We start from the raw sequence: 12,729 nt of genomic DNA, 5'->3' as shown, positions 1-12,729 counted from the left end.
CAATAATCTTATCGGTTTGCTTTTTCTGAGATCACATGGGTCCAAAAAGTGATCTTAAGAAGATTATTTTTAACATGTTTACAAAATTAAGAGCTTCTAGGATCAAATGAAATAATATTTACAAACCATAGCACAAGGCTTGGCATGTAGAAGGTGCTCAATAAATACATATTCCCTTCAACTAGGTCTAGATGCTAGTTATAAAGCAAGGACTAGTCCCCACAACTTTTGGAGGCAAAGATCACTATCATAACAATTAACCCAATTTATGTTCTGATTTGTCAGATGATAAAGACTTTGAATAAATTTCATGGACAGTGCAGAACTATAGTGAAAATGAAATGCGTGTTCAGCAGCTCCAAGAAATGTTTCATGTTTTTAAGTATGGCCCCAATCCCCAAGAGTACAATAAGAGTACAATAGGGTCACTGTACCATACATTAACTATCTATCAGTATGCATCCATGAGTTCTTTGTGATTTAAACATTTCTTTTATGGTAGAGAAAACAGATGTTTTCCATCTGACCTACTCTACACTGAATACCTTGTAGTGACCCTATTGTTCCTTTTGCGTGAGTCAAACCGAGGCTCTGCAGTTGAGCTATAATGAGATACAGAGTACGATAACAGGCCGACTCCTCTCTTTCAGGTCAATCATAGCCTAGGTGGGACATATTTAGTATTCTAAAAGGCACTTGGTTCTCTAAGGGTATTGAGGTAGGGATTAGCACTTCAAATTCATATGTCTCCAATACCTATTCACGGTTATTCACAAACTGAGGCCTATTTTTATTAGAATATCTGTTATATAGGGATGTATATGTATAAATTGTATAAATATGTAAAACATATGTAAATATTTGTATGTATGCATATGTGATGTGTGTGTGTGTGTGTATGTGTGCATGTGTGTGTGTAGGTAGGACACAGAAGGTGGGAGGACATCTGATAGTTTGACCTTGAAGTCAGGAAGTCATAGTTCATGCCCTGCTTTTGAAGTGACTTCCTATACATAAACCTTATAAATAAATCTATTCTTTCATTGACTATTTCTTAGAATTCTTCATTTCCTTCAAAGCTTATCTCAAGCTCCATCTTTTATATAAGGGATTTTCTGATCTCTCAGGCTGCTCTTGTCCCTCTTCCATCACAAGTATATTTTATATATTTAGTACATATCTTTATAGTTTGTAGTAGAGAATATAGCCTCTGTCAGGATGGAGGTTTCTTCACCTTTGTATTCCTATTATAGCTCTTGACACTTTTTTTTTATTAGATAGGTGATTTCACTGACATAAAGTAGTGGTGTTACATTCAAATAGAATGTAAGGATATCTGACCTCATATAAGGATCCCTGCAGGCCACATCATTGACTTATAGAAATATATTGTCTTTATTTTGTTGTATTTTCTATTTATTTTGGAGAATATTTCCTAGTTATATCTTAATCTAGTTTGAACTACATCTGCACTAGGCCTTGACAGTTTGTGTATGGATCAGCACTTTTTTAATCATTTAAAAATTTTAATAATAGCTTTTTAATTTTCAAAATACATGCAAAGATAGTTTTCAACTTGAAAACTTGTGTTCCAAATTTTTTTCCCTCCTTTTTCCCCATCCTCCTCCCCCTAGACAGCAAATAATCCAATTTAGGTTAAACATGTGCAGTTATTCTAAATATATTTCCACATTTATTATGCTACACAAGAAAAATCACAGACCAGCACATTCTCTGCCAAGGTCTCTACATGGTTAAGTCACATAGCCAGTGTGTATCAAAGACAAGACTTTGTATATCCTTATTTCAAGGTCAGTTCTCTAGCCACTATTCCACAATATCTGGCATACAGCAGGTGTTTAATAAATCTTATGGATTGGATGATTGAAGATGGGCAAGTTATTTTAACTGTCTTTGTCACAGGCAACTCTCTAAGACAATAAGTTATAAAATAATTGTCAATTTTCAATGATAGTAGGAGTTTCCCTATAGCAAGCATCTCACAATAATGAAATTTTAGATCTAGATAATTTTTTTAAATTCATGCATGCATACATATGTATGGATATATGATATTCTAGTAAATATAATGATGTATAGGTGTATAAAATTATATTTCAATACTTTAATTGTTCAGTCATTTCAGTAATGTCAGAACCTTCATGACCCCATATGCTATATTTTCTTGGCAAAGATATTGGAGTAGTTTGTCATTTTTTTCTCTAGTTCATTTTACAGATGAGAAAACTAAGGAAACAGACTTAAGTGACTTGCCCAGGATCACAAAGGCCATATCTGAACTTAGGTTTTCTTAACTCCAGGACTGATTCTATTCACTACATGTTATCTAGTTTCCTACTTTAAGGGTCAGTAAATTTATCAGCATAAGCACTGCAACCAATTACATAAGCTTTAGCACTCTATGACTTGGAAAAATGTCTTCAAGAGCTGTTGTGATGTAAAATGTTATTTCCCTTATGCTAAGATGATAAAAAGTACCTCCAAATGTAAGCTTGCTTAAAGGACCTGGACTTTTGTTGGGGTACATAGAGTCAAGGTAAGAGAGGAAAAAAGAAAAAAAAGGACAGTGTACAATGATAGCACAAGAAAATAATTTGACAGATTTAAAGACACTGAAATAAATCAACAAGCAAAGGTATAGCAATGTGCTATATACTTCAGATATAATAAAGGTAAAAAAAAAATAACAAGCAAAACATAGATCCTTAAGGACTGATGTTTGAATGAGGGAGACAATACACAAATGAACATGTGGATAAAAACCAAATTTATGATAGTGATAATCTTAGAAAAAAGGAACTAGCAATAGGGGAAAAGGGCAGTGGATTGATATATATGAATGCTATAAAGTTTTGTTACTTTATTTTATTCAAAAAGTTTTATCCTGGAAACCCAAAAGTAAGCTCTGGTCTTAATTCTAACAGGCAATGCAGGCAAACTTTCTGAACAACTCAATTTCTAAACCTATAAAATGGGGGCCTTAACCAATTATCTAATCAAACTTTGTAAGAATCAGTCAAATTTTCAAAAGAGCTTTAGAATATGTTACTATATAAATTTGATAAATACTAAATGGTACTCATGTAATGTTTTATCCTTGAACGTTAAAGTAATTTTCTTCACAAAGGGTATTTTTCATAATTTTATTAACTGAAAAAACAAACATACAATTATATACTTATTATTACAGACTGGGCACAATTGCTTTGACTTGGAACTTATATTGTAGCTTCAGCCGTATATCTGAATTCAACCAAACTCTTGGGAAGCAGCTGGCGGACAGAAGAGAAAATCTGAGTTGTTCAAAATGCTCAAGGCAGTGATGAGCAATTCAGTGCTAAATCCTGCCAAGATTTCAAAATGCCAAGTGTAAAATCAAATGGAAGCTCTGCTAAATTTTCAAAGAAAACATTTGTGATGGAGGAAAAAAGAAAGCTTATAAAAGGGTTACCTTAGTTGTAACTCTGTAGGTGATGAAAGTTTCAATTGTAGTAATGTGACTTTCCGGATCATCAACTGTAATGAAAAGGTCCTTTGAGTCTGGCTCATCTTCAAACTTATATTGGTTTATCATGGATAAAGGGGATGTTGGCATCAAAGGACTGAAAGAGTTCATGTCCATCAGAGAGGCATCCTAAGAAAGAAAACATTAGAAAACTCTTAAATTTCTGTGACTCCAAAACACCATGTTAATGTAAAAATGATAAAAGTATTATGCAGTAAACCGTAGCAAATTCTACAAACTGCAAAATACAAAGATGCAGACCACCAATAGGAAATGTATTTTTTAGACACTTGCAGGAGTGGTAATGATGTATGCTTACCTTGCCACATTCCCTCACCTGGTATCACCTTGTAATCAATGGTATGTTTCTGGAGACAGGTGGGCAGGATCATAGTCTGTAGTGATGAAATGTACTATAGAGAACTAATACATGGGGAGGATGAATCTAAGACCCCTGGTTTAAAAATCAGCTCCAAAACAAAGGGGCGATACACATCACAATGTGTATCACATTGAATGCTGCTATACAGTAAGTGGTTTATAAACAACGGTTTCATGCTAAATAAGAGGTAAGCAGGTCTGACAATAGATGCCTGATTTGGGACAAGTCACAGTTAGGGAATTAAGGGGTGGGATGGAGGGAGTGGTGCCTTTTTTCTCATTTTTTAAAAGGTAAAACAAGGATCTGGATGACCAAAATGATCCCTACCTGAGGGCTAACTTGAGCTCTGTCTGATCTCAGATCATAGCTTGAAATTTTGAACAAAAGTTATTTTTTTTCTAACTAGCATATATGAATCAACTGTTACCATTATGAAACTGACAGCTATTGGTCAAGGCTACTTAGAATAACAATGATAATGAAAGGTAAATGGAATTAATTACATAATAAAATTCAGCCATCTTAAAAAATATATATATATATATATATCCACATACATACATATATGTAGACTACTACCGAAAACTTGGGATACTCAGACCTCCTGAACTAAATTTAAATTCCCTTTTTTGCTCTTTTCAAGGGTGAAATAATTGTATTTTTAAAAAATTATTGTTGTTTTCCTTACTACAAATAATCAACAAATGAAAAAAAAAAAAAAAAAAAAAAAACTATGTCAAAAAGGGCCAAGTAACAATTTGACTTAGTTTTTCTACAAATTGCATCAAAGGAATTAACAAGAACAGAGTGTTTAGATACCAAGACAAAGAACAACAGAGAAGAGAATCTTATAAGCTAGGTGAAGAGAGAAAGCATACAGGAAATTAAAAAATAAATAATTATGGAAGCTCTAGAAACAGCACTTAGAGCAAAAGATAAGACCTCAAGAGGATACTTTATGATCCATTCCTGAACAAACTGAAGACAAAAATGACTTTAGGTCTTTCCAGGAGGTCTAGGTCCCTCGGCACTGACTAGGACTTGGTCAGAAAGAAGGGTAGATATTCTGGGTCACTGAAGTAGCATGACAAAAAATGGCATGGATGGGAAATGTCTAATGTAGGTGAGGAAATGGTAGGAGAGGAAAATTTGAACAGTAAATTTTTCCAGATGGCAAAAGATGCAAATTAAATAATTCTATATATTTTTTTAAATTATCAAATAGATTAATAGGAAAATTTATATCTAATAGGATTCTGCAAGTACTTTAGGTCCCTCCAGTTGTCTCTGAAGAAATATAGATTCAGATTATTTCTTAGGATTACAAAGCCATAGTTATTAATATAGGATAAGATCTTAGAAATGACCTAGTCAAAGCTCCTCATTAGTTAAGGAAACTGAAGCCATCTAAGGGAGGAGAAATGACTTGCTCAGGATCACAAAGGTTTTAATTGGTAGAGCAGAGAATAAAGCCCAACTTTTATGACTATGAAGTCTCTTCCTGTGAACCCTGATCCCAGTTCCCCTCCTTATGACAGTGTGACCTCAGGAAAATCATTTGATTTTACAAAGCATCAGTTTTTAGTTTGCAGAATTAGAAGGCTAGTCTTAGGTTACCACTAAGATGAACTTTAAGCTTTAAAATATTATCCTATTTTCTACGATCTTGAAAAGTCTTTAAGTGATAGAAATCTCCAAATAAAAGGCTAAACAGGGGGCAGCTAGGTGGCGCAGTGGATAGAGCACTAACCTTGAATTCAGGAGGACCTGAGTTCAAATGTGGTCTCAGATACTTAACACTTCTAGCTGTGTGACCCTGGGCAAGTCACTTAACTCCAGCCTCAGGGGGGAAAAAATAAAATAAAAAATAAAAGACTAAACAACTTGAGCACAGGGATTGTCTTTTGTCTCTTTCTGTATCCTCAGTGATTAATTCAGTACCTCCTACAAAGCAAGCACTTTTAAATGTTTATTGAGTTTTTCAATTGAAAAAAAAATTCTCTTAAAAACCTCTTCTACAAAAGATCATTTAAAAAGTTTTCCAAAATTTGGAAAATAAACTGAGAAAAATTATGATTTATTTAAAAGTATAGAATCAGTCATATAAAAACTTGTAATGAAATTGTTTATTTTGATTAACTATTTGAGTTGGGGCTTTTCAAGCTTCCTCTTGCTATCTAATTACATTACATCCAATTCTATTTCTACTAGGTTAAATTATGAGTACAAAATTAACAATCAGTTTCTTCTAGTTTTAAAAACAGTCTTTTGTGGAGGAGGAAAGTATGCATGATTTTTGCAAAGTTACAGAATATAACAAGCCCAAGCATCCAAGGAATGTTTCCATATCAACCAAAAAAAAAAAAAAAAAAAAAAAAAAAAAAAAAAAAAGCCGCCTTGGAATTACAGCCATAAACTCAGGAATATTTGAGATTTCTGAAGAATGAAATTATATCTATGGGGCACTTCATATTTATTATTGAAGTTCTAAGCAAAACTGTGACAGTATTTTTCACATTGAATTAAGAAGCTCTCAATTCCTATGAGACTTGCACTGTTTCTTGAACAGCAAAACAATATTTGTTGTGGGCTATTGGTTTTGTTATTTAAAAAAAAAGTAATTAACTAAAAATGAACTCTTGCTAACGTTTCTCAGCATATTCTTTTCTAAGAAAATGGTAGGATGAATCAGGAAGGATGACAAAAATCTCTAATCTCTATGAAAAGCAGTATCCATTTCTTTGAAAACCTTAGGGCATGAATTCCAATGTCTTAAACACCAAAGCTGTGATTCTATGGTATTTTAGGCAAAGTCTTTGCATTTTCTCATCTATATTTTGAAAGGAAAGAAAAGATCTATGTCTTTTACATAAAACAGATCAGTAAAATATAAACAAAAGTAAATATCTGAAAAAATAAACATTTTTAGCCTAATTTAAATAAGTGAAATAGAGGAGATAATGTCAGCTTTTACTGCTAATACTGTTAATAGTGAGGGAATAACCTCAATGCCAATTTTCCAGATGGTAAATGAACAAAGAATTTAGCACTACTACTGAGGTAAAATGATGGAATCACAGATATTAAGCTGGAAGGGACCTCAAAGGCAAAATAGATTCATTTTTCCAGATGACAAAACTAAAGCCCAGGAAAGCTGTGGTTTCCCCAAGATGATATAACATAAAGAGTAATTGACAGATGGGGAAACTAAGACAGAGAGAAATTAAATGACTTGCATTTGATCATCTAGTTACTAACTATAATATATGATTTTTACTTGGGTCTTCCTAAATCCAAATTTAGTCAATACTCATGTATTATGCCAGAAAGAATCTCAACATTTAGTTCCTTTCTCACTATTGGACTTTAATGCTATAAACATTATCTTAGAGAACTATTGTCATTACCAGATTACCAGTCTCAGTTCTGCTAGAGAGATAATTCCTCACTTAATATAATCATTGATGGAGTTGCTGGAAGAAAATAGAATTGGTCGATTTTAAAGAAAGTTAGTTTCTGTTCTATTACTACAAAGATAGACTTGAAAATTTAGAGCATATTAAAGAAAAGTGCTGCTATACTTTGGAATAATTAACAGATTAGCATTATTTCTACAGTATGCATTTGATAATGGTGAACATCTGAACAAAGCAGCAAAGTGGAAAGATGATGGTTCCATCTTCTAGATTCAAGCCTGGTATTGGAGGAAGCTTTATCCCTCACTCATATGCTCCTCAGGAACTTCTCATCAATGTGACACAAATCATCCAAGTTATTACTGGATCTCATAGACCATCTGCACACAAACAGCTTTTTGCTTCTTCCCAGCAAAGAGAAAGTCACTGTGAGGAGTGTGCTAAGTTAGAATGCTGGCATGAAAAGACCATGCCAATGAAAGTGCTGATGCGAAAGAAAGACGCTCACCAGTCATGAGACATCTGGCTAAAAAGCAACTTAATGTGTGGAAGGAGTTTGAGAAACCAAGCCTGTTAAAGAGGGACACTCATCTCGATCCGTCTAAAATTAGACTCACCAGCTGTGTTTTGGTTTAAAAACCCCTCCAATCTGCCTGCTTATTACAATAATAATAACAATGCTGAGGCAGGCCAGGAGCAGACAGGGCTGGAAGTGTGATTTAGGGAAAAGGCTGTCTGTGACATGTTGTGAAAGTAGGGATGAGGTACTTGGCCTTTCTTGGCCTAGCTTCCTTCCACTAAAAAAAAAAAAAAAAAACTTAAGATGATAATCAGCAAGCTGTTAGCTAGTTCCTTCTGCAATAAAAAGGGCTTCCTGAGAAGTCCAGGTGTGCAGGACCACAAAGATTTATCATCTCAGTAAAGCAACTCACTGACGGTTCTCATCTTTAAAACTCCTTTGAGAATTAGTTGTAGATGAACAAAAATCAACTTTTCTAGAAGTAACAAAGATTGGTTTCATTTTTATTTCTTATGTTGTATTACGCTTCTGTTGTGATGCTCATTTTTACAAGTGTCTAAATGTACAAAGATACATCACCCCAAACTTTAATTCAAAAAGCATTTATTACAAGGATGCATGTATTAGCATCCAAGAGAAAAACAAACAGTTGCTGTAATCAAAGAACTTATCTTCTAGAAAGGAGATTAAATACACATATAGTTAAGGAAATTAAAATTATATGCATAGTAATGCAAGAGATTAAAAAAAAATCAGCATAGCACAGTAGGTAAAAAGCTAGTTTTAAGAAGCCCCAGCTTGGATCCCCTTCCATGATACATACTCATTAGATGACTCAGATCAAGTTGTTTAATTGAGTAGATGCCAATCCACATTAGTAGAGGCAGTTCCCCACCAGAAGCTCCTCAGACTATTGAAATATGAGGTCCAGTTAAAAAAAACAAACAAACAACAACAAACAAACAACAACAAAACCAAGCACTAACAAACAAGTAAGGGGATCTGAAGGGAGACTGGGAAATAACAAGAACAACAACAAAAACTCAGCACTAACAAACAACAGAGGGGATCTGAAGGGAGACAGGGAGTACCTCTGAGCTGTGCTCTGAAGGAAGTTTGGACCTTAAGAGAGGGGAGGGAGTAAGGAGTAAATATATTCTGGTCAGAACCAAGAAGAGCAGTAAAGTCCCCTAAATCTAATGGCTTAGAATGAGATTTCTTCAGCATAAAAGGAAATGCCACAAAATGCCAAAACATCTTCCTTTTGTGCTCACCAAAAAACAAAAAACAAAAAAGGGGGGAGGGGTTTGAAAATCTGTCATTTTGTGCCCAGGTCCTTCTAGTTCATTTACTACATACTATCACCTGAAAGCTTTCTAAATTATAATGCAGCATTGGAATAAGATAAAAACAGAAAAGATAGTATCTTTTCCACTGGTTTCATTTGTGGACAAGAAAGTAACACAATATATTTGTACCCATCTGCTACACGATAGAAACATATAACATATAATATACACATGTTCTATACTTAACAAACTATTAGGTAAATTTTGAAGGGATAAAGTTTTTCCAAAAAATTTCTGTTCCTACTGTTTAGGACTGTTCCTACAATTTAGGACAGTAAGGTTAGTTATGTCAAGTGTTCACTAATGCATGGGATACCTTCGCTAGGAAGAGCAACAGAGCTATAAACTCAATGAGTTAATGAATAATAGAGCTAAGATTTCTTTCTGCAAAATTGTAACATATAAGAGATATTTTTGAGCCTAAGCATCCCCACTAAACTGAAGAGAACAGTTACCATTTTATTGTTTTCTGATATTTCAGTCTTTCTCACTTTTCCTTGCTGATATGCAAAAAAAAAAAAAAAAAAAATACAGGTGATTTTTATGGGCTTAAAAAATAATTGACTAATGCTCATCATTAAGAAGGGTAAGGTGTCACTATAACATAGATCAAATTTTATCCAGTATATCTTACAGTCACACAAAAGGGTATTGGTAATAATAAGAAACCTGGAGAATATATCAGTATATACTTCTAGTTTTTTAATAATTTGGCAATTTGATAGCCTATAGACATAATTTTGTTTGTTTTTCAGATGTATTCAGTAGCTACTGCAAGCCAAGAATTATATTCTATAAACATTCATGCAATAATACAGAAAAATTATGAATCTATCTATATGACTAGAGATAAAAAAAGTTATGGTGAGCTGAAAATAGTATGATGAAATTTCACTGAGATACTTCTCCCGATACCTGAAAGTTGGTTTTTTCCTAGTTATCCTGACAAACTAAATAAGCAGCCAAAATCATGGTCATAATGTCTTTTGGGAGGTTGGCAAAGAGAGTCTGTTGACAAGGCAGGATGAAGCCAAAAACCATATTAAGACTAACTTCCAATCTTTCCAGTGGCTATGAGACTCAGAAGGAAAGAATGACATCAAATTTATGTCATTGGTTTGTTAAGATTATTTTTCTTTTTTGGGCTTGACCTGTGATTTTTATCATCGTGGAGAATTCTCCACCAGAAAAATTCCTCCTCTGATGTAACTTGTTTGAATTTTCTGTGATCATTGAGAGGTTGATTTGGCCAGCGTCAAATGTGTGACAGAAGAACACAAACCCACATTGCTGTGATTTTAAGGCTGGTCTTCTATAACTGAAGCAATATTCTAGCTCCTGTTCCAATGAAATTCAAAATAAAATTCAAAATGCATTAGAACCATCCTCAAGACTTGGTTGACCCATGAGATTAAAGACCAGGCAGTTGATATCATTTGCTGGTTACATGAATACAGAGCAGTCACAAGGAGCTCCAAGAGCCATCTCTGATATATCAAGAGCCTCTGATATATTTGACTCACTGGAAAATAACTGGCAGCAATTCAGGTTTAGGGGTTTAGGTTTCCTGAGCTGAATTAATCTGGTATCCTTCATGCTCATCTATGAACAACTTTTCTGTGATAGGCTAAGTAAATCTCCTTTTGCTAATTGCTGATTGATTCTTGAAGTATCTTACTTTATTTCATTATCAAACTCAAACTATAAAGAGTCTGGGCTGAGACAAGCCCAGTCCAGAACACACAGTATCTACTATGCCATGTTACAAGAGTGTTATACAATAAATGGCAAAGAAAGATCACAAACAGCAATGGCCCATAATAGAATCAGTCACCCAGTGCTAGAGCCATACTTCCACAACACACCACATATAGGCCTATATAACAGTTGTGGAAGGTGGAAAATAGCTAAATACCTCATTACTTTGCTATAAGATGTGCTGAGAGTGTGGACCACAACACAGAATTCTCATTTTTTCTGTTGTTTGCTTGCATTTTGTTTTTTTTCTAAGTTTTTTTTTTTTCCTTCTTGATCCAATTTTTCTTGTGCAGCAAATATGTATACATATATTGGATTTAACACATACTTTAACATATTTAATATGTATTGGACTACCTGCCATCTTGAAGGAGTAGAGAAAGGGAGAGGATAATTTGGATTTTTTGCAAGGGTCAATGTTGAAAAATTACCCATGCCTATGCTTTGTAAATAAAAAGCTTTAATAAAAAAAAAAGGAAAAAAAAAAAAAAGATGTGCCAAGAATAAGTAGGGTAGGCAGAAGATATGGTACCAATCTTACTGAAGCAGAAATGACCAATGTCTGTGGTCAAATGGGGAAAAAATAACAGGCCAATGTAATACCCAGCAATTACAAAAGGGAAAAGATAATATGGCATATTGTATGGCCAAAGAGACACAGCTACAAATAGGAGCAAGTCATACAAATTGAGACTGTAACCACAAACCAAAGTATAGTCTTTATATTTGTATGCTGTGAAAAAATTTTTAGCCATAGCTGTAATGTCATAAGTTTCCAACAAGAAGGTCATTAGGCTACTGAAATTATAAATGTGAGTTGCTCCATCTTCTAAACTCCAAAAACCCAACATCCCAATAAAGTGGAAGAGAAAAGTCTGCCTTTAAGTAGAGTTCCAGCAGATGCCAACATCCAAGAGTCATTTTGCTAATCAAAGAAGACTAGATCTCCCTTTGTGAGGCAATGTGGTATAAAAGGATAAAGCACTGGATATATTTAGAAAGACCTGGATCCAAATCCAACCTCAGCACCAACTTCCTGTGTGGCCCTACATATGTCACCCACCTTTTTTTTTTCATTACTTTCTTCTTTAATAAAATAAGAGAGGTGAACTTGATGACTTCCAAGATCCCTCCCAGTTCTAAATTTGTGATCCAACAACCTATATTCCTAGAAATATATCATGACATTTTGAGTCATTTGGCAGTTGTAGCACCATTTTAAAATCTTATTGGATGTGTCTTAGCTTAGCACAACCTAGAAATCATTTTTAGCTACCCTTGACATTCTCCTCTAGGAAGTTTCATCCTTGACAAAGTTAACTATGAACAAAATGAATTTACTTAAAATATATAATATTTGCTATATTATCATAAGATATATTATAAGATATCCAAGAAAAGGAAATAGCATATTCTTTTTTTTTTAGTAGTTTTTATTTACTAGATATATGCATGTAATTTCACAACATTGACAATTGCCAAACCTTTTGTTCTAATTTTTCCCCCTCCCCCCAGATGGCAGGTTGACCAACACATGTTACATATGTTAAAATATAAATTAAATACAATATATGTATACATGTCTAAACAATTGTTTTGCTGTACAAAAAGAATCAGACTTTGAAACAGTATGCAATTAGCCTGTGAAGGAAATCCAAAATGCAGGTGGACAAAAATAGAGGGATTGGGAATTCTATGTAGTGGTTCATAGTCATCTCCCAGAGTTCTCCCGCTGGGTGTAGCTGGTTCAGTTCATTACTGCTCTATTGGAACTGATT

General features: G+C 34.0%; 1 protein-coding gene across 2 annotated transcripts in view; it reads right to left on the bottom strand.

The window, feature by feature from the left end:
* SNX7 (sorting nexin 7) overlaps positions 1-12,729 on the bottom strand; it is a 135,447-nt gene that overhangs the window by 109,163 nt on the left and 13,555 nt on the right. For both annotated transcript variants that reach the window (XM_074262761.1, XM_074262760.1), the window contains exon 2: positions 3,473-3,655. In XM_074262761.1, coding sequence (XP_074118862.1) covers positions 3,473-3,655 — 183 coding nt within the window. The remainder of the gene's footprint in view (positions 1-3,472; positions 3,656-12,729) is intronic.

The sequence above is a fragment of the Sminthopsis crassicaudata genome, chromosome 4 (assembly GCF_048593235.1).
Source record: "Sminthopsis crassicaudata isolate SCR6 chromosome 4, ASM4859323v1, whole genome shotgun sequence".
NCBI classification, from domain to species: Eukaryota; Metazoa; Chordata; class Mammalia; order Dasyuromorphia; family Dasyuridae; genus Sminthopsis; species Sminthopsis crassicaudata.
The sequence above is the reverse complement of the archived record's forward strand: the minus strand, read 5'-3'. Positions and strand labels throughout refer to the sequence as shown.